A 25,197-nucleotide genomic window follows, 5' to 3' on the forward strand; every position below is an offset into this window, starting at 1 on the left:
GTGTCATCAGTGAACCATTAACAAATGCAAAAATTTCCAAAAACGCATCCTGTTAGTGACATATATGGTAATCAACTACATTGAACTTAACCATGACATTTCAAAGTGTTCAAACTGTAAAAATTAGCTGTAATTTTGCAGCTGGTTGCCAGTAACTTACTGTAGAAGATAAAGACTGAATATGATGCATGTTCATTTAACTTTGAACAAACTGTTTGCCAGTAAATAACATAAATGTTAAATCTACAGTAAGTTACTGGCAACCAGTTGCCAGTAATACTGTAATTTCTACAGAGATTTTTTACAGTATATTTGAAGTTAGAGTTCTCCATAACAAGTTCTTCATGTACCAAAGACACATCATATTTTCACCTTACACTCTTAAAGATGAAGGTGCTTTAAAGGTTCTTCACACCGATGCCATGGAAAAAAATGTTTTGTCTCTCAGAGAACCAATTGAATAAAGGTTCTAGAAGAACCATTTCTTTTTATACCTTTTTATAAGTTTTTCACTACAAAGAACCGTTTTTGATACAGAAAGGTTCTTTAAGTGTTAATAGTTCTTTTGGGACCATTTGGCCAAAAATGGTTCTTGTATGGCATTGTGAAGTGCATTGTGCCTTTTTACTTTAAAAAATGGTGATTAACAAACGATTTTAGATTTTTTTTCAGTGTTCCTAGCTCAGAGCATCGCTTTAGCAGCACAAAGATTGTGGGTTTGATTCTCAGGAAACACACATGATAAAAAGCATAATTTGTTATGCAGTGCAAGTCACTTTGGATAAAAGCATCTGGAAAATGCAAAAATATCACATTCCTAAATATCTGGTGTGTTCATTTTGAACTGTTCATTATTTTCTCTCTTAAACTTTAGTCACTTCAAAGAAAATGCACCTGCAAATGAGACTTCCCCATCCTCCTGAGAGACTCATCTGAGCGCTTGCTTGTACAGCATGGCTTTTCTCCATTGCGCGGACGGGGGAGAGAACCGAGCGTGGGCGTGGACACGTTACCATTCAAATGAGGCAGAAGCAGACACTAGTGAAGTGGAGACGAAGCAGCATCTCATTTCATTGATAAGCAAAAGTGGAAACCGTACTGATACTTTAACCGGACAAACTCATAAATCCGACCGGCAGCAACACCTGTTCAGTGTTATGGCAAAAGGAGAGGGAGCCGAGCAAATATCAGCCGGTTTGTTACCTACGACCAAACCCGTGACTCAAGATGCTATAAAAATTGCCAAGGTAGGTCAAGCAGAGTAAAAATAAAATCATATGCTGATATTTCATTTAGCACACATTCATATCTGGTTCCAGGTAACAGTTAATTGTTGATAATTTCTGTTAATTCAGATGTAACATTTGTCTTAATGCAACAGCACGTGCCATACGCGCGCGACCGTTATCATTTTAAACGGAAGAGGTGTAACATTTATACGAGTGCACTACGGTACTGGCATATTTCTATGTAGGTTCACTTAAGTGAATAATTATTTACGAACTACTTAGTTGTTATAGCTGCTGTCTTCGCTGAGGCGTGTCTGTAATGAGAAAAGCCGGATAGGGGACGTGTCACGACATTCACGTGTGCTTTAAATGTACATCAAACGAGGAAACATGCTATCTGTATGCATCATTTGCTGAAGTTCGTTGTTTTGTGTCATCGGTGAACTTTTAACAAATGCAAACGTTTCCAAAAACGCATGCTGTTAGCGAAATATGTCAATCAAATACACTGAACTTAAACTTGACATTTCAGTGTTCAAAATCGTGTTCTGAGCATGCGCAGAACTGCATAGACGCTGCAGGATCTCTCCTTTTCTCTCTTTAATTAAACAGCAGTAAAAGTATTTCGAAGCTAGATTTAGAAATATCAGCTATGGGATGATTATTTGTCCGTTGAAAGATTATTTAGTCACCCTGTTGTAGATTTTGGCATTGCCTTTAAAATACCGACATTTTAAACTTGGTTAACGTGGTTGTTTTAACGTAAAAAAATGATGACACACATTTCCACACACGACTTTTGAGCTAGTTAACTGTAAATTCTTCAGTCAGGCAAATTGTTAAAAAGTAAGCACAATTTATTTTTCAGTTTATTATGGCACAGACATTTACTCATTGAGTAAAGCAGAATACCTGCAAGAATGCTGACAGCCCACTTGTCCTCAACCTAAGGGTGTGGTGTACGCCAAGCGTGCCCCCAAAGTACGGTTCATTTAGTTAGTGTGATCACTCCGCACCGTACCAGGGTGTGGTACGCTTAAGTGTACCCTGGTACGCTTTGCAGACATGGTCTCGGTGTGCTTTGATTCAGGGGCAGGGCATGCAGGCTAACTGTCACTGTAAAACATTCTGATACACGCAGCACAAATACATGCAGCCTCTTGTATGGTTCGGTTCAGATTAATATATAAGTGCACCCTAAGTGAATCCTTCACTGTTCATACTTTGGTAGTCCTCAAATGTTCAACATTATAGTGAACACTAACACGCCTCCTTATCATTCATCCTGCTCAAAAGACACATAATAACTATTAAAATAGCAAATGATGCTGGAATGATGGAAAGGATTCATGTTGTCCTAATGTCTGGACATGGATTGTGGAACAAAAGATAATGCGTGTCACTTAATAAATCGAACAACTAATCACAGGTGCGAAGACCACAGTCATTGTTCCACCCCAAAGTCATCTTGGTCAAAGAAGTGCGTATTGTCTAGCTTAACTTTGACCAGCTGTTAAAGCATAGAGAAAGTAGAGCGAGCGCTCATCCAAGCCTTTGCTCGCATGACTGCAGCTTATCCGAGAAACCGAGCCAGCACTAAACGATGACATACTGCAGCTATAAGCTGCTTAACAAAGAAAAGATTAAGATATGTCCATGTGTCACCTAATTACGTCTGTTACACATTGCATTTGTATTTGAACAAAAAATCAATACAAATGTGTTGGATTACACTGAATTGTCCAAGCAAAATGAACAACCTTAAAAAAAGGTATCGAAGTCTTAGCCAATCCGAGTGTCTGCTGATGCTACATTCCCAGCAACTTGGATTTCCTCATCTCAACCTGGAAAGGATGTCTTTAACTGCATGCATTTAATGTTACTACTTAATTTAGTTACTACTTGAGGTAATATCCTAATTCTGATCTTAAGGCTGAGACTGTCAAAACTCTTTGTTAATTCCCTTTTAAACCATTCCCTGTTCCTCTCTTTCGTTTTGATTATACCGATTCAGAGGAAGTAGCAGAATGTGACTTCTGCTAAAATTCATTCTCAGTTTTACATTTCACTTTTACATTTATGCATTTGGCAGACGCCTTTATCGAAAGCAACTTAGTGTATTACAAAGTTCGAACCCATGACCTTTTGCACTGTTAATGCAATGCTCTACCACTGAGCTATACAGGAGTGCTATATATGATGAAATATATTATCACTTTTACTCATATTATGAGATATATTTTATCTGTCCTTGCTTTATGTCATCCACTCGTCCACTTCAAATAATCTGATAACAAAAACAGAATATTTAACATTCAGGTTTTTCTGCAATGTCAAAGCACAGCCAGAGCAGAGCGTGCAGAGATCTTATTATTATTATTATTATATAACTGGAACATTAAAACAGACCCAGAGCGCTGGGATTATGTGAAAACAAAAGGGCATTAGATGGACATCGCAAAGCACAAACCGCATCCAAACTAAATAAACTTTCCAGAATTTTATATTGTCCTCTCGCTGTGAAAAGTTCATCGGTCTGTTATGGTTCTTGTTTTACTTTTAACAATCGCTGTTATTGTCCGTTCTTTTTAATTTCTCTCTCTGTCTTTGTCTCATCAGTTTTCCTCACAGCAGGAGAGGATTACACCTCTGACTGTGTGCAGTAAGGTGTGTTTTGCAATAGGAGGGGCTCCGTATCAGATCACAGGAAGCGCCTTGGGCTTCTTTCTGCAAATCTTCTTGTTGGATGTTGCGCAGGTAAGTGCACATAATGTACAGCGATGATGTATAGAATAACTATACCATTAGATCTCAAAAAATAACTATAAAAAGTCAAGTTTCAGTTCAAGATTTTATTATTGTATCATATCACTCAAATGAACAATGACCGAAAGGCAAAAATGAGATAAAGAAAGTCCAAGCATTATGCCTCTTTGTCAGACGCTGTGTACTGTGTCATGACTCTAACAGTACTCGGCTCCGGTCATCTCAGTTAAAACTCCAGCTGCAACATTATTGAGTACGGTTTCCATAGCGATAGCCAATCAGGTCTTTGCATTCAATGCAACAGAGCCAACGAAGGATTGGCATTAGATGCAGCATGATGGCAACAATTATCTAGGATAGGAAAGTTAAAACTACACAGTAGTGAATTGTATACTGGGTACAACATGGTGAATGTAATCTTTGTAATACTAATAAATGACTCTGTCTTTCTAGTTGGATCCTCTCAATGCTTCTGTAATCCTGTTTGTGGGTCGGGCCTGGGATGCTGTGACTGATCCCACAGTTGGGTTTTTAATCAGCAGATCGCCATGGACACGCCATGGACGCATGATGCCCTGGTATGTGCTTCTCAAATATGTCAACAATAGCTACGTCATTAAACTTCATATTGTGTAAATTGATTGGAAACACAGCATTTTTGCATAAACTCCCATTTATCGCAAAAAAGTTTTTACGCTTGGTTAAGGTGGTTTTTCAGGTTATTCGATAAAGGAATATATTGCAAAATTGCAAGGTCACCTTACGTGCGTAAAAATCACATGATTTTATTAATATGGTGCTGAATGTTTGATTGGGGGACAAGACAGAAGAGGTGTGGTCGACTTAATGCGGCGTCTCAAGAACCGTCAAGCGCATGACATCAAAATAACTTGAGAGCAATTTGGGAGTTGACTGTTTTGCCGCTATCACAGTATTTTGATGTCATCCGCGTGTCGGTCTGTGCTGTACGAAGTCGAACATTTGGAAAATAATGCTAAAGTTTTGTGCAAAAAAAAAAAAAACGCAGCTAATGTCTAATGCATGTTGTACTTTCTTCTAAATTGAGAAGAAATGATAAGGGAATGGAAAACAAATTCCAATCTTGTGACTTTTGGTAACGTGTGGAGTTTTACAAAGGAAAGGAAGGAAATAGTGACTGAAAGGAGATGCATTAATAAGATGAAAAATGAGCAGCAATCATAGCATCTGACAGGCCTGGCTGGGTCCATCTGGTATGAGTTTTGTAGGCAGAGGTAATGAGTTTAATCCTAAAAAATTAAAGCCTCTGCCGAATGCAAAATTTAATTTAAGTGTGCAAGAGCAAGGGTGAAATGCTTCATAAAAGCAGAAAAAAACCCAGAAATTATCTTTCAAATAATGAGTTGCTGATATTTAGTTTATTGAATATGAATACAGAGATAAACAATAAAGGAGTTCATGTGAAATGTGATGATAATCTATGTGTTGTGTGTGTCTGTATAAACATGTGGGAAAGACACATGAGTCAAATGCAGAAAAAGACTCTTGCTTTCTGATTGGCTGGGCGGACCACACCATCAGAATTGACCAATCAGATTCTTCACTGCATACAGGCGATGTGAGAGGCAGTTTAAAACCCTTTTGCAGAAGTCAATCTAAGAGGTGGTTTCAGTTTTGAACTTATTTTGTTGAGAACCACGTAGTGCTTCATTGACAACACTACAAAAATAAAGGATAAAATATACAAAAATTGTAATTTTAGAAAGCCTAATAAAAACAAAGAATTAAATATAAAGTTTGATTTGGCAGCCATATGGATGGGAAGTATGAAATTGAATTGAAGTGGCATAAGGCTTGTGATTTGAGACATTTTGTGACTTATGTTTTTGCATTATGATTTTTACATTTAGCAGACGCTTTTATCCAAATGTGAGAAAAACAGTGATTCATTCTAGATAGGCAATAATATAAAAAGTGCTATGAAAAGCAAGAGGAAATGTAATTACGTTTGAAAGATGTATCTGAGACATGCTATGTTTGCGGTGGTTGATATAACATTACATATTTGTATCAGGCATAAATACAGTAAAGCAAATATTTCTATACATGTAATGTTATAAAACCTATTTGAAAATCAATAGTTGTCATCAGTGTATTGATGCATCTTTTGTGGTAAAGCAGTTTAGTGCTGTTCTTCTGCTAAGTCCCAGTTGTCCATAGAGCATGCAGGTTAAAAGCCTAATGGCAAGAAGATGACAGTGCTGTTTATTAAGTACTTTGGAGAACCTGGTTTGTATAGACGGTTTCATTGGACGCATGTGCGATTACGCGTCTGGTTAAAACTTTACTTCTGGTTTCAGTTTTTTTAATGGTCTGACTAGTTGCTAAACTGAACTCTTGAACAAATACCTCGTCAAAAAAAACCAAATGTTTTTTCTAGGTAATATACTTGTTTTTTATTTTGCTTGTAAACTCCTTTAAAAGGACTTTGTTGTTATTTATTCTTAGCGGAGTTTACAGGAAGTTACATGTTGACCACGAAAGCCACTTGTTTATGTTACTGCTGAAACAGTCTATTAACAGCCACCCCACTGCAGTAATAGACTGTGATGTTGTCTTGTAGAAATGAATAGCAGAGGCCATCCAGGCTAAAGTCTCATTATTTAATTATAAGATTGGGATCATCAAAGTTTGATTTCACTCCGTGTTTTCACGTTTATTTTAATCTTTGACATGACCTTAGTCAGTAATAGTATTAAAGATATAAGGGTTATATCTGCAAAGAATGATCTTTACATTATGTTGTGATACTGTTTTTTTTTTTTACATAAAATCATCCTACAATGACATTAGTGGTTTTCACAGACTAGGTCACATATATTTTATATCCGTGCTTTTAAAAAATATTTTATAATGTAATATGTAATGTATTGTGTGCACTAGCTTGCATCAGAATGCATTTATGTGATGAAATGTTTTTCATATTAGACATAACCGTAAAAGTGGTTTATAGTTAACTGTGAATCAGTGATCCATTAACAATGAAGTTAGTCAGTTTATCTGAGATAGATTAAGGGGTCATTTCTCACATTAAAGCAATGGTCCAGCCAAATATTAAACTTACCCCATTATTTACTCACCCTCAAGCAGGTAATCCACACGGCTCCACATGTTTAATAAGAAGACCTTTATTAACCCACTGGAGCTGTGTTGATTACCTCTGTGAAGGATGAATGCACTTTTTTAGGGTTTAAAGTTAGAAGTTGTTTCCTGGTCCCTGTTTTCTACCATTATAAAGCTTGGAAGAGTAAGGACATTACCAGCTGATTTTGAAGAGAATAACCAAACATCTTTGTTGAGAATCCTTCTTTTAATAGCGAATAAGGTAATTATAGCCTCCTGGCTGAAGCCACACCCTCCAACGGTTGCACAATGGAGGGAAAGAATCCAAAATGTTTATAACATGGAGCATACAACGGCACTATTAAAACTGAAAGCAGAGGTATTCCTAAATAAATGGTCCTCCATTGCCCAACATTTTCATTTGATATGATTATTACGTAGACTGTATTTTAATTTTTTTTTTATTATTTTTATTTTACTTATTTATCATTTATTTACCAATGGTCATTTGTATTGTAAAAAAAAACAAAAACTCTGTATTTATCTACCAAATGCTTATGATGTATTGCAGAGATAAGGATTTTTCCCCTCACAGATATTTTTGGTAGGATGGAGGACATCTATGGACGACTATTCTATTTGTAGACCTGACCTTGATGCTTTACTGTACCATCAATATTGTACCATCAAAATGTGAATGTATGACATACTGTATGACTGCACTTGATAATAGGAAATAAAATAAAAGTTCAAAAAAAAAAAAAAAAAAAAAAAAAGGAAGAGTAAGGACATTTACTAAAATAACTCTATGGGTTGGTTTCCCGAACAGGAATTAGCTTAAGCCAGGACTAGGCCTTAATTTAATTAGGAAATATCACTAAAAAACATGCCTTACTAAAAACATCACTCGTGTGCATTTTAATGCAAAAAAAGGGCACTGATGTATTTTAAGATATGTCAGTGCAAGTTATTTTCAGTTTGGACAGCTCTTACATTTATTTTAGTATCTGACTAGTCTAATCCCTGTCCGGGAAACCACCCCTAAATGTGTTTGAAAGATGATGAACATGCGTATCTTTAATGCTTGAGGATGAGTAAATCATGGGGTAATTTTGATATTTGGCTGGAGTATCCCTTTAAGCCTTGCATAGTGTAAACCTTAGACAGCACAGATGATGATGATAATGATGATTGATACTTTCTCATCGCAGGATTCTGGTGTCTACCATACCAGCTGTGTTTTGTTATTTCTTGATATGGGTGGTTCCACCCATAGAAAATGGCAAGATGTTGTGGTATCTGGTCTTCTACTGTTTGTTTCAGACACTACAGACAGTAAGTAAACACACTCACACACTTACAGAAGAAACAAATTGTACATTTACATACTGGACACACTTGAATGTCTCTCGTGATCTTGACAACCTAAGGTTAAAATTTTAAAGGCTAAGGCTTAAAAGCTTTAAATGAGATGCATTACTTTAATTTAAAGGGCCCGTTCTTTCTGTGTTTTTGAAGTTTTGATTGTGTTTACAGTGCACAATATAACATGTTTTCATGTTTCATATGTAATAAAAAACGCTGTATTTTCACACAATTTACTTTGCTGTATAGCGCTGTTTTTACTGTCCTAAAAACGGGCCGATGTCTTCCTTGTTCTATGAAGTCCCTTCTTTAGAAATACGTAACGAGTTCTGATTGTGTAGCTTGTTTGGTGTGTTGTGATTCGATAGCCGCTTAGCTTGCTGTTAGCTTAGCTGTCGACTGACGTATTCCTGTAGGCGGAGTTTAGTCAAAATACTGTTCAACTGACGTCATCAAAGCAGGAAGTAGAGGGCTGTAGTCCAAACCGGACGTTCGCTGTAGGCTTTGATTTCTGTAAAAGAAAATATATCGCCTAGCAGTGAACTTTGAGCTTTATAATAGCATAAATAATACCTGTAAAATGATAGAGACATTACACACTAACTAGGGTTTTAAAAATGCGATTAGAAAGAATGTGACCTTTAAAGTGTGCCAATGTTCTGATTTCTTTATATTTCCATTGAATATGATGTCAGGAGCATCCCAGGGTTGCTTCTAATTCAATTTGACATGTTTGTTGACTGCACTATTCCCATAAATCCCTTTGTATTGCTTCATACTTTTAATCAGTTAAAGGTGGGGTGCATTTTTGAAAAATACTTTGTAAAAGGGAGTCGGGCCAGGTACCAAAACACACTTGTAGCTAATCAGCAGTAAGAGGCATGTCTACTTACCGACATCGTTGCCTGGGTTGCGTATGTTTAGGTGATTTCAAATATCAACATTGGCTTTCAGAGGTCATGCACCATGCCTTTAACTATTACTGTAAAATGTGGAAAATTGTAATTAAGATTAAATGTCCAAAGTTTTGATTGATAGTGTATAATCCTTGCATATGTATATATTCATGTCATTGTAAGTCAGTAAATACTCTTTTGTCTGTGTGTGTGTGTGTGTGTGTGTGTTAATAGTGTTTTCATGTGCCGTATTCTGCACTGACCATGTTCATCAGCACTGAACAGAAAGAACGAGATTCTGCCACAGCGTACCGTAAGAATATCCACATACGTTTGCATGACCTAAACAGTTATATCACTTATCAGCTACACTGTGCAATATGATATCTGTCCTAAATCTACCTCTCTATCTCTCTCTCTCTTTTTCAGGCATGACCATAGAGGTGTTGGGTACAGTAATTGGCACGGCTGTTCAAGGGCAGATTGTGGGCATGGCCAACAGCCCTTGCATTAACACTACGTCTGTCACCAACAGCTCCAATCACTCCATGCAGGGCAACAGCTCTCATATCTCACTGGATGAAAAACTATTTAATGAGGTAAGCGGGCCAATTTGAACAAGCCAAACTAAAACAGATGTTTTATATTGCATCAACAGTATGCAAGTGAAACTGATATCTTTCTCTCTTTTTTACACAGAGGTGTGCATACATGATTGCATCTGCAGCCATAAGTATAATCTATGTTTTGTGTGCTGTTGTGCTGTTTCTTGGAGTAAGAGAGCAGGACAATGAGTTATATTTCTTTATATACACATACATATATATTCACATTATTTAAACTGAGTCAGTACAGACTGTAGTATAGAATAACTAAATAATTAATTTCATAAGGTTAACTTTAGGCTTAAAGTCCCCGCGTAGTTAATCATTATATCAATTAAAGGTGCGATGAATATTGCGTATTTATTGTTTAATACTATTGTCTATTCAAAAAGATCAAAAGCATTAAGTAATAGGCTATTTTGTACTCTGGTTTTGAGGCTAGCTCGAGAAACGCTCTGTTTTGATGTGCAGGCCGCATTAAAGATTTGGAAGTAAACGCCCACTGCTATGATTGGATAACAGTTTCTCATAGTAAACTAGCTCAACTCCTCAGTTATTACATGTGGGGAATTGTTTTGAAAACTTCCGGTGTGGAAAAATGGCAGCCGGAGGGATTTCCCATGTATGTTCAAGCCGTAAGATGTTCTGTTCCCAAGACACCATAGACATAAATGACAATGCGTATGGGTGAAGTAGCAAACAAAAGGCTTAGAAATGACCATAAACGACACCATAAGCGTGCATCAGAATCTAAAACGCTTGTTAAACCTTTTGGTAAACCACTGCTGGCTTGATCACAGACACAAGAAATACTAAGAATGCTACAGCGTGTGAGAGCTTGGCAAGTCCTTATCACTAACTTAGTGGTTAGACACGGATGTTACACACAACCTGGACGTATCAAGCTATCTCTAACAAAGCAATAGTGACACGTAGTATTAAAATGTTTTACTCGCATAAGATTGATGCGCTGTTCTGTCCGGATCCAATATTGATGGAACGGCATTGCTTTTTAATTGCAGTCTTTCTGCAAATCCAGCGTAGCTTGACCTGTAGCTTGTTTGATCAATGTTTTACCCACTTAAACTTTTTTTTTTTTAAATAAACTTCAACCATGCATTCCTAATATCAGATTTTGAGGGATGGTTATGCAGCGACTGTGTTCATCCACAACCAGGCACTGCACAATATTTTGCAGTCTTTAACGACATGTTTGTTGTTTGGACTCTATCTGGTTCGATATGTTATGTGGGTGCGGTGTTAAAAAAAAAATTGACTACTACGTCATAAATAGGTACATTCCAGAACCTGGCGTTTTTTTCTATTATCAGTGGTGTATAAAGACGACATGTATAAGGACATGTTTGTCCTGTGCCAGCTACCGTACACTGTAAAGCCTAACACTTAACTTAACTCAAACCATTTAAGTAAACTGGTTGCATTAGACCATTTAAGTTTTAAAACATATACATTTAAGTACTGTGAACTTGAGTTGCACTTATATTTAAGTAGTGTGAACTTAAATATAAGTGCATAACTGCATATGACTCAATTTGTTTAAGTTCACGGTATTCAACTGTATGTGTTTTAAAACTAATGCAACCGGTTTACTTAAATGGTTTGAGTTGAGTTCACTTTTAGGTTTTACAGTGTAGCTTCTCATTGTTTTTTGAAATTGACGTTTGTTGCAATTCGCAATCTCGCCACTAGATGCCGTTAAAACCCATATTGTACCCTTAAACAGATAGTTCAGTGAAAAATATAAGTTACTCTATGATTTACTGACCCTCAAGCCATCTGAGATGTTTATTTAGTTAAATTCAGTACATAATTTTTTTTTTAAAAGTAACTCAAATATTAAAGGACAAGTTTGGTACACTTAAAGCCCTATTTTCAGATTGTTTATGATGAAATAGAACGGTTTTGACTGAAATTTGGACATATGATGCTGAGCCGAGAATTTTTGGGTGTTTATTGTATTACCCCCACCTCTACAATGGCTGCATAGGTGCACTGGAACAATCCTTCCTAAAATGCATTAAACTTTCGTTTACAAAGACATGAAACTCACCGAGTGGTCAGGGGTGTTCACTGATATGCTCACACAAAAATCGCTGCAAAAGATGCTTTCCAACAGCTGTTTTACCATTCGTTGTAAACTTGTGGACCTATTTTTCCAAAAGCCTCACACCCGTACATTCTTCCGTTGAGAGCTTGAAAAATAGACACTCCAGCCCAGTTGGTGGCGATAATCCACCTTTGCCAATTGCAAGAATACAAACAAAGTTCCCTGCGTGGAGTAATACCGTACCTCACAGCACATCTAATACAAGTCAATGGAGTTGGATAAAAACTACGATAAAACCTGTTGGAAAGAATATTTTGCAGCGATTTTTGTGTGAGCATATCAGTGAACACCCCTGACCACTTGGTGAGTTTCACGTCTTTGTAAACGAAAGTTTCATGCATTTTAGGAAGGATTGTTCCAGTGCACCTATGCAGCTATTGTAGAGGTCGGGGGGATCATACAACAAACACCCGAAAATTCTCGGGCCAGCATCATATGTCCAAATTTCAGTCAAAACCATTCTATTTCATCATAAACAATCTGAAAACAGGGCTTTAAGTGTAAAATACCGAACTTGTCCTTTAATGTTTACATTTCAAAAGTAATGCGTTACTTTACTCGTTACTTCAGAAAAGTAATATTATTACGTAATGCACGTTACTTGTAATGCATTACCCCCAACACTGATAATAACTAGCAACATATCAACTTGCGACAATGATACAGAATTTCAGTCAGATGTAGGAGATTATCGGCAGCCAATCAGAATTTAGTATCGGAGCTGCTGATAATGTTTATCACATATGCACTATTTAATTATATAGTAGTTTAATGATTTTCATGATTCTTTTCTTTCTCAGATGAGGCCAAGTTGAAACCGCAGAGGCGTGCGTCATTTCGAACTGGTCTGCGGAAGGTTATGAGTCACGGGCCGTATGTTAAACTGGTGCTGGCCTTTCTCTTCACATCTCTGGCTTTCATGGTAAGAAAGACACATCATGACAGAATCTTTGCAAAAGGCTTATTTTTCAAAATATTTATTTACGGTCTTGTTTGGAGGATAGAATATTTATAAAAGACACAACTTTGTGTTTTTTAATTAGTCTGTGACTAATGTACAATTGCACTTTTCTACTTTTATGAAGAATCAGCCATGTGTTTACACAAAGAGAGAGAGAGAGAAAGAGAGGCTGCAATGCATGGGATTAGGTTTATAATCAAAATTCGGTTGGATTCATATTGAAATTTTGATGGGATCTTATTTTGTTTCTATTTTTAGCTATTGGAAGGAAATTTTGCTGTATTCATTAAATACACGCTGGGATTCAGAAACGATTTTCAAAATATCTTACTGGTCATAATGGTGAGTGTTTTTATTATAAGTGTTTGTGTGCTTGCTCTGTTTGTATGTTAAACATCACTCGACAGCCGAAAAGTTTTTTAAACTTTAGCAACCTAAACCGATTTGTTTCTGCTGAACTCAAAACACTGTTGTGAGGCTTTAAAGTGTTAAGATGAACGTGCGTTTTCTCTTTCCAGCTCTCGGCCACTGTCACCATCCCCATGTGGCAGTGGTTCCTCTGTCGCTTTGGAAAGAAAACTGCTGTGTACATCGGCATTACTGTAAGTATCTCAATTCTCGTGTTGCATCAGGGCGTAAAATTCGTGTGATGGAATTGATCATGACTTTGGTGTGTGTTTTAGTGGGCGGCGCCTTTCATGATCCTGATAGTTTGTCTGAAGAGCAACCTCATCGTGTCGTACATTGTGGCTGTTGCAGCTGGTGCCAGTGTGGCTGCGGCCTTCCTTCTACCCTGGTGAGTATTTATATAAGGGCTATAATACAAAAAACACATATCAGAAATATAGTTCTTTCCAATACTTAAAAAATACTATAATTGACTTTAGGAGTGAATAAGATATGGTTCTTATGTTGTTTTTAATCAGCTAACGGTACTATTTCACATTCTATCTACTAATGTTATAGTAAAATAGGTGACCTGGGACCACAAAACCAGCCATGATATTTTGAAATTATTATTATACATCATCTAAAAGCTTAATAAATAAGCTTATTTATTAATAATTGTTGGGATAGGACAATATTTGGCCAACTATTTGAAAATCTGGACTCTGAGGCTGCAATTTTTTAAAAATATTTAGAAAATTGCCTTTTACAAGTTGTCCAAATGAAATCCTTAGCAACACATATTACTAATAATAAACAGATTTTTTAATATTTTTATGGTGGGAAGTTTACAAAATATCTTCATGATTCTTACTTAAAGGGACAAAAAATTTACAGTTTTAAATCAATTTAGCTGATCTCCGGGTCTGGCGGCTCCACTTTTGGCATGGCTTGGCATAATCCATTGAATCTAGTTGGACCATTGGCATCGCGCAAAAAAAAGTGCCCAAAGAGTTTCGATGTTTTTCTAATTTGAGACTTGACTCTTCTGTAGTTACATCGTGTAATAATCAGTGACTTTGCTGCCGTAACATGGCTGCAGCAGGCTTAGTAATATGGTTAATTCTTGGTTACTTTCAATAGCAGGGGACTATTTTCAGGCGCTGCGTAATATCATTGTGCCTGCTGCACCCATGTTACAGCAGCAAAGTCCTTGATTATTACGCCAGAATGATAGTATAGTTCCTAGCCATATCTCACAACTTTTAATTTTCTGTCAGTTTAGTACACGATGTAACTACAGAAGTGTCGAGTTTTAAATAGGAAAAATATTGAAACTCTTTGGATATTATTTAGCGCGATGCTAGTGGTCTAATCGGATTCAATGGATTATGCTGAGCTATGCTAAAGGTGTTACCCCCAGAACTGAAGAACAGCTGAATGGATTCCAAAACTGTAAAAATGAGTTGAAAAATGAGCATATTTTCAAAAAATTGGAGTGTCCCTTATATACTAATGATCTTTGGCATTAAAAAAAACTATAATTTTGACACATACAATGTATTGTTAGCTATTGCTACAAATATACCCGTGCTACTTATGACTGATTTTGTGGTCCAAGGTCACATATGTATTGATTAATTATATTCCTGTGTCATTATTTATTTACACTCAGTAATGGGTAGTAAATATTGGTGTAGGAGTTCCCAATAATGAGTACACGAGCACATTGTCAGCATTAAATATTAAGTTTGGATTTTCAGACACAAAAGTGGATTTGCTTGTGTTCCAGGTCAATGCTTCCTGACGTAGTGGATGATTTCAAAGTCCAGAATCCTGACTCTCAAGGCCACGAGGCTATTTTCTACTCCTTCTATGTCTTCTTTACCAAATTTGCCTCTGGAGTGTCGCTTGGGGTATCAACGTTGGCATTAAGGTAGCACCCTCTTTCTGTGTAGTCAAAAACCTAGCATATCTGTGAAAGCAGATCATTTCACAAAATCTGTTGACAAGATTTCCTTTTTTCTTTATTACTTTAATCCACCATAAGAGTGAATTATATTTCCTGTGGACATTTTTGTATAAACGGCCAACATGATAGTTGTCACAAACACATGGTGATAACTTACTTGCCCTCATATTTCATCTGACTGAATTGCTTTCGTCTTCTGTCTCTTTAGTTTTGCAGGTTACGTAACAGGAGCTTGTGTTCAGCCCGATTCAGTAAATTTTACGTTGAAAATGTTGGTGTCGGCTGCTCCTGTATTACTTATAGCTCTTGGGCTACTCATCTTTAAATTGTATCCCATCGATGAAAAACGCAGGCAATATAACAATAAAGAACTGCAGCTGCTCTTGTTGTAAGTTCATAGACGTCTAATAAGCCTAAATCAATTAATTTTTTTGCATTGAAATTTTTAGTAATAATAAATGTCGAATTGTTTTCTTTTATCTCCAGGAGGAGTGTAGATCAAGACTCTGAGATGGAGGCCTTAAGGCCTGATATCAAAGCATAAAATACCACCAATTGCTGTTCACAATGTGGCCTGCAGAGGGTGCCAAATTACATCTTAACCGATGCAAAGAGAAAAACTATAAGCTGAATATTCAAGAGACACTCAGATGGTTACCAACAGAGGATCGATACAGACCTTAAATATCTGCACTACTGTTTTGACAAGTACATAAATGTTTACAGCCTTAATAACAACATGTCACTGTCTGCTGCTTTCTAACATCTCCCGTGTGAACAAGGTGGACTTATATAATGAAGTAATCCTGAAGTTCAGATAAAAAAACCTATTTTCTCATTTGCAAAAATGGATTTGTACTTTGTTTTCTGCGTGTTAGGGAAATGTTAAGTTGCATATGTTTCAGAAAATGTGTTTACCTCAATGTTATATAGACATATGCATTGATTCGCACAAATGGAAGGGGTAAAGTATTTATATTGAAACAAGAAAGGACCATTTTCACTTATTTATTAAAGATTTAAAATCGTACTGTAGGCAGTTGATTAGGTTGAATTTTTTATGGTTTTGTATTTATTTATAGTGCCTTATTCTGCACAAAAATAGTGAGATTTGCCTACAATCCCAATTAATAACAGAAATTTACACAGGTGAATAAGGTCTTAATTTACTGCCATCACAGCTTATAGGACATCTGTTCTTTTCAGGTGTGCCAAAGAAATAGTCCATTTCAAAAAAGAAATAATGTTAAAGACTAAGTCTTTATGCAATGTTAAATTGTACAGTATGATTTTTGCATTATAAATTGTCACAGTTTTTGTGTAATGTGTGAGAAAGTATGCACTGAAAGTGTGGATGGTGATTATTGATGAAAGATACTGTGAGTTTTCTATTTATACCTCACAAGCCTAAGAAACCTTAGCTTTGGATTATTGTCTGCAATGTTTTGCGTAAATTTTTGTGTAACTTGCAGTCTATTATTGTGAACTCCTGACATAAACATGCAAAAATGGAAGGAATGGCCTCTGGAATTTTGGGTTTACCAAACTGATAAAGGTTACTGAAATTATGGGTTTTCAAAGGGATGTTTTTTTCTGCAAAACCTGAAATGCCTTTTAAACAGCACAAAGAATTACTAATGTTCATTACATGTATGTTATTTTATGATCTTCATAAATATATATGCATAATTGCGTATGTATATAAGACCTGTTAAATGTGTACTGCAAATACGCTTTGTCTATATTGTTTATGTATTTGTTTATTTTGGCATGTGTGTTATAATGTCTAGCATTAAAACTTTTTGAAGAATCTTTGTGCCGATTTGGTGCCCTCTATCGACTCATGTCACGCGATTTCATGCAGAGCGATCAGCGCGTGACGTCATAATATCGCGAGAGCGAATATTCATGTCAAGCGCCGATAATGTCAATCAACTTTTCACTGATAATAGACAATCACACCTAATCACCCGAACCTTCAGAAGCTCGTTTGATTGTGCCGTTTGTAAAATTAGGATAAACGTTACCTGAAGAATAAGGAAAACACTTACAAACAGATACATCACACTTAACTCAATTCCTGATATGAAAGAAAACACTTTCACTCGTGTAATTCTAAATGTAATAATTGCAATTGTCTTTAGTTCAAAATTGATTTACAGTGTCACGTCTTTATCTTCAGTCAATGAAAGAATCGACCACCCACGAACAGATAAACACTCAGTGAAAGAACTTCTGAGGGATTCGTTCATAATGACACGAGACCTGACGGGCCAAAAACAACACAACGGGTCGGTACCAGGGCGGCTGCGGCTCCATGGCGATATTCGTGCCATGAGTGCACCTGCCAACGACTACCTGCACAAATTCACCCACCTCCCAGACGTGTCTGCGATTTGCTCGAGCACCGGTTTGGTCCTAAGGGTAAAGCGGATTTTTTACGGTTTTTCCGCCACCCCTGAGGAGTTGACGCTTGGGGAAACCTGCAAAAGTAACAGAGTGCTCGAGCCAGACAACGACCTGCTGTTTATTTACGCGCTCACGGACTGCCAGAGTGAAAAACAGGTAAGCTTTCATTTAAAACACGTTAGATCTTTATTTTTTAATATTTAAGTATGACATAACTTCTACATTAAAGGTGCTCCCTGAATATATCGTCTACAAATTTGTGCTTCATTACGTGCCTCTCTCGGACCGACACTGGTTCTGGTATCATCGAGTGAATGTGGGTGTGGAGTGTCGTTTTGAAAGGTAACATAATGTCACAAATAAATATTAATTAATAAATATAGGCTAATTACAAACCATCAGCTGTTAACCATTAAAACCAATGCTCAAATTGAATCAAGTCTTATGGGGGGACCCCACTATGCAACATGACATAGCAGCAAACTAAAAATGGCAACACATTACTACCTGTAAACACAAATGTATGATTTATGTAATACTTCCCAAAATATTTTTGTATAAAGGCTAAAAACTAATTTATTAATCATTTCAAAATATAAAGTTTGACTAGATAGGACCTAAATGTACTAGGCCTATAAGTGGTGTTTTAAGTTGAGTGCATCGTTCAGCAAAAAAGCTGTTCAAATTATTTGAACTGACATAAATTTCATTCACAAAATGTACTAACGGGTTTGTCAGCATATTTTTTCTAAAATAAAAATATCTCAGGGACCCCCTAAGTATAATTTTGACGACTTATAGGGGGTCCCGGATCCCCCAGCCCACCTCAATTTGAGCACTGATTAAAACTATTACAAAATTACTTGTAGTGTGTTTTGAGTCTTTTACCAGTTGGATTAGATGTTCTGTTGGTTCCCAACTAATTGCCAATAGAGACCCACATAGACCATTATAGTTCCCATCAAAACCAATACAATTTTCTTTAGTCATTAAAATCTCTAGAATTGCATTTACTTTCTTGAGGCAGTAGGCCTAATTTGAACATCACTGGCGATTGCTCGTGCCCCGCTAATGCTACATCATATGATTTTATTATTTAGACCTCATCATGTGCACAATCAAGTGGTAAGACCAACATGGGCTGTACCATTGCGCAAAAGCATCAGGAGTCGCTTGGGTGACTTCCGGATCCAACTGATGGACGGTAAGATCATGCCGGTGAATCACACAGCAACCAGTTTCACCATGACCTGTGCTGTATTTCAACTCTTCTGAATCAACACTATTTGTAAATGATGTTGATAACATGGAATAAATGCTGTGATGATCTGTATTTAGAATATAACATCATCAACCCATAAGACGAGTACCCTTTCCAATCGCAAACTTAAATTAAAAATATAGTGAATCACCCAACAAAGTTGATCAGCACAAACCTTAAGATCTCTTGTACTTATACCATCAAGAACTGCAGTTTTAGTTTGAGTCATTTATAACATGTATTTGAAAACATAATCCTAAAGGGACATTTCACAAGCCTTTTTTTAAGATGTCAAATAAATCTTTGGTGTCCCCAGAGAACGTAAGTGAAGTTTTAGCTCAAAATATCATATAGATAATATATTATAGCATGTTAAAATTGTCACTTTGTAGGTGTGAGCCAAAATGTGTGTTTTGGGTGTCTGATCTCTGCACTAAATGGCAGTGCTTTGGTTGGATAGTGCAGATTAAGGGGCGGTGTTATCCCCTTCTGACATCACAGGGGGAGCCAAATTTTAATTACCTATTTTTTCACATGCTAGCACAGAATGGTTTGCCAAAACTCAGCTACTGGGTTTTTCTTTTTCACATTCTCTAGGTTGAAGCATGATATGTCCCCTTTAACTTTTTGTAATTTCTCAACCCGCCTCAGTTCCTCTCTATCTTGTCAATAATATACAGTGGGGGAAATAAGTATTGAACGTGTCAACATTTTTTCAGTACATATATTTCCAATGCACATAACTTTATTTATGGACTTTAAAGGATTAGTCCATTTTCTTTAAATAATGACGTGGAAAGGTCACACGTTACATATATGAAACACACATTTTTGGCCCATTTTAAACAATAAACTGACACAAAGACATTAATTAGTATCATTCAACATACAACAACGTCGAACGGTACTCTTTCTCCACACTTGTAAACACTGGGGCGGAGTTTTGTGTACATCATCCGTGACCTCTTGACGTGATGACGTATTACGTGAGGTCGCGCTGGTGCATCACAGGACCGGAAATAGACGAGAAGTTGTGGTTTAAAAGTGCATATTTTTTATTTTATTTTTGTCAAAAATGACAATCGTTTCGCTAGATAATACCCTTATTCCATGATTGGGATCGTTCAGAGTCCTTTGAAACTTGAAAAAAATTATCTGGATTTTTTTTCTAAAGAAAATTGACTAATCCTGGACTCATTTGTGGATTTCTTCAGTTAATACTGATGTCTGGTGAAAATTGAATGTGAATAACCTCATTGGAAAATATGTACTGACATATTCATTACTTATTTCCCCCACTGTATGCATGTTTGTGGTCTAGATTCGTGGTCTTCTCCAGTGAGATCTGCTGTTTATCTGCTGGGTCAAAGGGTGAATGTCCAGGTTTCAACTCGACATCAGTACCCTGATGTTAAACTCTATATCAACAGCTGTTATGTGACTACCACCAAAAATTTGCCCCGAGCCACTAAACACACCATCATAGACAACTTTGGGTAAGTGGGCCAGCATCAAATGGATGTTAAAGTAATCTTTATCTTGTCCAACATATTTGCACGCTGACTCCCTTCCAAACTTTCTCCCATGCACACATGCAGTTGTTTTCGAGAAAGCAGAATAAATCCAGATGCTAGATTCAGGTTTACAAAAGCAGACAACATTGTTCAGTTCTTCTTTGGTGCTTTTCAGTTTATTGAGGCTCCAGATGCCCAGGTGTGTTTGATTTAATAGTTAAGGTTTGAAAAGGTTTTTCTGGTTCATTGCCCATGACGTCATTTTCTAGTTGTGATTTGTCTGTTTTAGGTCTCACTCCATTGTGAGCTCTCGGTTTCCGGCGGAGGCCCAACTCCAGTGCAGAAGGCTTGCTTCTACAACCACATAAAACACAGGTTAAAAAGAAAAATCATGAAGCATTATGTTCGGTCACAAATGGCTCTTGAACTGCTTTTATTTCGAGGTTTATTTGATATCACGACACAGATTTCTTTCACAGGTGGATCTCTGTGTTTGGTCATGATTCTGTTTGTGACTGCTGTGACTCAGTCTGTAATCAAACTAAATCCAAGAGATTAATATATGAAGGCAAGTACAAGCAAGGTTGTCAAAGGTTTAGTGTTGACATACCTGTGTGAAATTGACCAAAAATGACTGCACATGTACAGAGTAAAAAAAGTGTTTTATCTAAAATAGTATGTGATATAGTCACATGCAAAAAAATATCTAAAAAGACACTTCACTTTTTTTAAAAAATATGCTCATTTTCCAGCTCCCCTAGAGTTAAAGATTTGATTTTTAGGGCCCGAGCACACCGCGGTGTGAGGACCCTATTGTTCTTCAAGGAGTTATTATTATTACCATTTTGGAATCCATTCAGCCGATCTCCGGGTCTGGCGTTACCACTTTTAGCATAGCTTAGCGAAATCCATTGAATCTGATTAGACCATTAGCATTAAACTCAAAAATGACCAAAGAGTTTCAATATTTTTCCAACTTGATTATTCTGTGGTTGCATCGTGTGCTAGGACCGACGGAAAATTAAAAGTTGCGATTTCTAGGCAGATATGGCTAGGAACTATACTCTCATTCTGGCGTAATAATCAGTGACTTTGCTGCCGTAACATGGCTGCAGGAGACGCATCGATATTTCGCACTGCTTGAAAATAGTCCCCTGTCATTGAAAGTTACCAAGGGGACTATTTTTGGGCACTGCGTGATATCATTGCGAGTATAGTTCCTAGCCATATCCGCCTAAAAATCTCACCTTTCAATTTTCCGTCGGTCTAAGTACACGATGTATCTACAGAAGAGTCAAGTTTTAAATTGGAAAAATATTGAGACTATTTGGTCATTGTTGCGCGATGCTAATGGTCTAATTAGATTCAATGGATTGTGCTAAGCTATGCTAAAAGTGGTACCGCCAGACTCGGAGATTAGCTAAATGGATTCCAAAATGGTAAAAATCAAATGTTTAACTCTAGGGAAGCTGGAAAATTAGCTTAATTTCAAAGAAAGTGGACTGTTCCTTGAATATTTATATATATGCAAAAGCCTCTATATGCCACCTATGTCAAAAATGAGATATTAATAATAATTGAATGCTTTTGGCCGGTTTAATACGTCCATCAAATACTTCAAAACGTATTCAAATCCACTTAATCCTGGCCTCAAGTCATTCGGAAATACTGTTGTGTTGGCAGAATCCATGTCAGATGCACTTAGTGTGTTGTATCTAAGCTCATATAGAGATAAAAAAGCAAAGACCGATATCAAATCATTGTTTGCCATGTCCTGTTATATTGCTTAAACAATTTGAACGCAAAAGTAGATAAATATACACTTCATCTTTGATCCTTTTTTTTTAGCAAATCATGGTTGTCTTACACATTACCCAAAATTATTTATAGATCTATTAGAGTTTGTATTGCTGTAAAACTGAAAATAGCTTTCTTTAGATTAGATATTAGTGCTTATCTTCCTTGTCAAATGAATTTGAAGCATAACCTCTCATTTCTGTGTTAGGGTTCGTAAGCAGTGATCAAGTAGTCTTCAGTGATCCTGTGACTTCTCCTTTCTCACCTCTTGGTTCTTCAACTTTGGACTCCACTCTTTTGGCTCATAACACAGATGATGCAATCTGGTTTGAAGCCAAGCTGGCCAAAGATCCCCAAAGGTCACATACTCACCAGGATTTTGTTGCTTCTGTCACTTTGAGATCTTCTGAGGACCATGCTAAGAAACACGAGTCTCACACCAGCAGAGTGGATCTCAAAGAGGGTGATGTGGAGATATTGATGGCTACTCGTGAAAGCTTTGTAAAGTCTGAAAGGCCAAAGGTGAATACAAGGTTGAAAACCAAAGAAACCATGCCGGAAGTAGACTCCATGGAGCCTGCTACATCTTTGGGCTGGTCACAACATGGGATGAGACAGAATCTGATGAAGGGGCAGAGTTACTGGCCAAAGGCGGTTTTTGGTAAGGGAAAAGATTCAATAAGGATGACAGGTTTGGTCGATGAGATAGTGGAAAGTTCTACAATGGATGACTCGAGACTGGGTGAAGAGGAACCACATGAAGTAATTCTGTCATCCTTTAACTCAAAATATGGGCATTTGGGTTTTCCATCATATTCAGAGTCTGAAGAGGAATCAGAGTTTCAAGTTGGACTGGATGAGCTGATGGAGAAGGGTGTTGTGAGAAGTTTAGACACTGCGAAAGACCCAGAATATTATTTTATTTCAGACAAATGATTCAAAGCTTCTTGAACCGTCTTTTTTGTTTTTGTTCTTTTGAGGAATAAACAAAACTGGGTGACGCTGAACAATTAAAGTTCATACTTCAGAAAACGTTTATTCTTTACTGATGTCAAAATTTGGAATGGAGAGTCGTGTCCATATTTTTCATTTTATATAATCTATATAATCCTATTTAATGCACTCGCATTGTAAAGTTTGTACAAACATGTACACTTGTCCCATTTGTGAGTCAGAACATAGTTTTATTTTATCTTCAAAGCTTGTTTTTGGTTATGGGTCAAACAGACAAGTATGACTTTTACAGTAATTTTACTGTCAGCAAACCATACAGTGGTTGAACTTTGAGTTAAATATCAATACAATAAATTAATGAAAAGTAAAAGGCTAACTTTTAAAAATAGCTTAATTAAAACATACTAAATTTAGCCGTAATGTCCAAAAACGTTCTGGTGAAACAATAATTCAATAAATATTTTAAGAATTGTAATGTACTTTGTTAAACCTGCCAACAGAGTTAGAAAAATAGCCTCAAATAATTTAGCATTAAACATACAGTTTGAATGATTTAGCCTTAAACTCATGACAATATCAAATGAATACTCTTCACACGCTTTCACATGAAGCGTGATGGGTGTAACAGTCTTCCTTTTGAGTAATCCTGACATACAGTGATGTTAAAAAGTGTTGCCCCTTTCAGATTTATTTGCATGTGTCACTCTTTAACGTTTCAGATCACCAAACAAATTTAAATAGTCAAAGATAACATGTGAACACAATCTGCAGTTTTTAAATGAAGGTTTTTTTTTATTAAGGGAAAACAAAATCCAAAACTACATGACCCTGTGTGAAAAAATGTTTGCGATAATAACTTGCAATGAGTCTGTTACAGCACTGTGTAGGACTTTTTGGTCCACTCATCTTCCCAGAATGTTTTAATTCAGCCAAATTGGAGGGTTTTCGAGCATGAACTGCCCTTTTAAGGTCATGCTACATCATCTCAATAGGATTGAGGTCAGGACTTTGACTAGGCCACTCCAAAGTCTTCATTTTGTTTTTCTTCAGCCATTCAGAGGTGGACTTGCTGGTGTGTTTTGGATCATTGTCTTGCTGCAGAACCAAAGTTTGCTTCAGCTTGATGGCCGGACATTGTCTTTCAAAATATTTTTCCATTTTTCACAGCAAGTCTTGCAGTAAAAAAGTCCCAGTCCATATTTTACTGTTGGTTTGATGTTCTTTTTCTTAAATGCGGTGTTACTTTTATGCCAAACGTAATTAGACACCTTCCAAAAAGTTCAACTTTTGTCTCGTTTGTCTTTGGAATCATCCAGATGTTTTTCTTTACTTAGGCTGGTGAGGCCTGCAGTTCTTTAGATGTTGTTGTGGGATGATGGCTTTTGTGACCTATTGGATGAGTTGTTGCTGCGTTCGGGGTAATTTTGGTCAGTCGGCTCACCACTCCTGGAAAGGTTCATGACTGTTCCTTTTTTCCCCATTTGTGGACAAAGGATCTCACTGTAGTTTGCTGGAGCCTCAAAGCTTAGACATGTCTTTATAAGCTTTTCCAGACTGATAGATTACAAATACTTTCTCATTTGTTCCTGAATTTCCTTGGATCTCAACATGATGTGTAACCTTTGGGGATCTTTGGTCTACTAAACTTTGTCAGGCATGTCCTATCTAAGTGATTTCTTGATTGTGAACAGGTGTGGCAGTAATCAGGTATGGGTGTGACTAGAGAAATTTAACTCGGGTGTGATAAACCACAGTTAAAAGAATAGTCTACTCATTTTCAATATTAAAATATGTTATTACCTTAACTAAGAATTGTTGATACATCCCTCTATCATCTGTGTGCGTGCACGT

At 36.8% G+C, this 25,197-nt stretch overlaps 2 protein-coding genes across 3 annotated transcripts; both read left to right on the plus strand.

The window, feature by feature from the left end:
• Positions 1-888: 888 nt before the first annotated feature.
• mfsd2aa (MFSD2 lysolipid transporter A, lysophospholipid a) lies at positions 889-16,979 on the plus strand. 2 transcript variants are annotated; one of them, XM_055169420.2, is made up of 14 exons: positions 891-1,247; positions 3,849-3,986; positions 4,449-4,573; positions 8,309-8,432; positions 9,593-9,671; positions 9,788-9,957; positions 10,058-10,148; positions 12,892-13,013; positions 13,311-13,394; positions 13,571-13,654; positions 13,736-13,848; positions 15,232-15,375; positions 15,620-15,799; positions 15,898-16,979. In XM_055169420.2, the coding sequence occupies exons 1-14, from the start codon at positions 954-956 to the stop codon at positions 15,953-15,955; spliced, it is 1,806 nt and encodes a 601-aa protein (XP_055025395.2). In that variant the 5' UTR covers positions 891-953; the 3' UTR covers positions 15,956-16,979. The 2 variants fall into 2 exon arrangements, with proteins under 2 accessions (XP_055025396.2, XP_055025395.2); XM_055169421.2 differs by lacking the exon at positions 3,849-3,986 and having other exon boundaries at positions 889-1,247.
• A 363-nt stretch (positions 16,980-17,342) lies between these two features.
• On the plus strand, positions 17,343-23,428 carry LOC129415435 (uncharacterized). The gene is made up of 8 exons (XM_055169419.2): positions 17,343-17,976; positions 18,050-18,162; positions 18,921-19,024; positions 20,403-20,577; positions 20,680-20,794; positions 20,885-20,970; positions 21,075-21,163; positions 22,601-23,428. The coding sequence occupies exons 1-8, from the start codon at positions 17,497-17,499 to the stop codon at positions 23,326-23,328; spliced, it is 1,890 nt and encodes a 629-aa protein (XP_055025394.2). The 5' UTR covers positions 17,343-17,496; the 3' UTR covers positions 23,329-23,428.
• Positions 23,429-25,197: the final 1,769 nt, after the last annotated feature.

Source organism: Misgurnus anguillicaudatus, chromosome 11 (assembly GCF_027580225.2).
Source record: "Misgurnus anguillicaudatus chromosome 11, ASM2758022v2, whole genome shotgun sequence".
In the NCBI taxonomy this organism is placed as follows: Eukaryota; Metazoa; Chordata; class Actinopteri; order Cypriniformes; family Cobitidae; genus Misgurnus; species Misgurnus anguillicaudatus.

What these genes read in the sequence shown, in the direction of transcription:
- LOC129415435 (XM_055169419.2), top strand. Translation starts at nt 17,497, where the DNA reads ATGAAAGAAAACACTTTCACTCGTGTAATTCTAAATGTAATAATTGCA. An exon ending in ACTGCCAGAGTGAAAAACAG is followed by an intron (nt 17,977 to 18,049) that starts GTAAGCTTTCAT and finishes TCTACATTAAAG; the next exon opens with GTGCTCCCTGAATATATCGT. An exon ending in GTGGAGTGTCGTTTTGAAAG is followed by an intron (nt 18,163 to 18,920) that starts GTAACATAATGT and finishes TTTATTATTTAG; the next exon opens with ACCTCATCATGTGCACAATC.
- mfsd2aa (XM_055169420.2), top strand. Translation starts at nt 954, where the DNA reads ATGGCTTTTCTCCATTGCGCGGACGGGGGAGAGAACCGAGCGTGGGCG. An exon ending in ATGCTATAAAAATTGCCAAG is followed by an intron (nt 1,248 to 3,848) that starts GTAGGTCAAGCA and finishes TTGTCTCATCAG; the next exon opens with TTTTCCTCACAGCAGGAGAG. An exon ending in TCTTGTTGGATGTTGCGCAG is followed by an intron (nt 3,987 to 4,448) that starts GTAAGTGCACAT and finishes CTGTCTTTCTAG; the next exon opens with TTGGATCCTCTCAATGCTTC.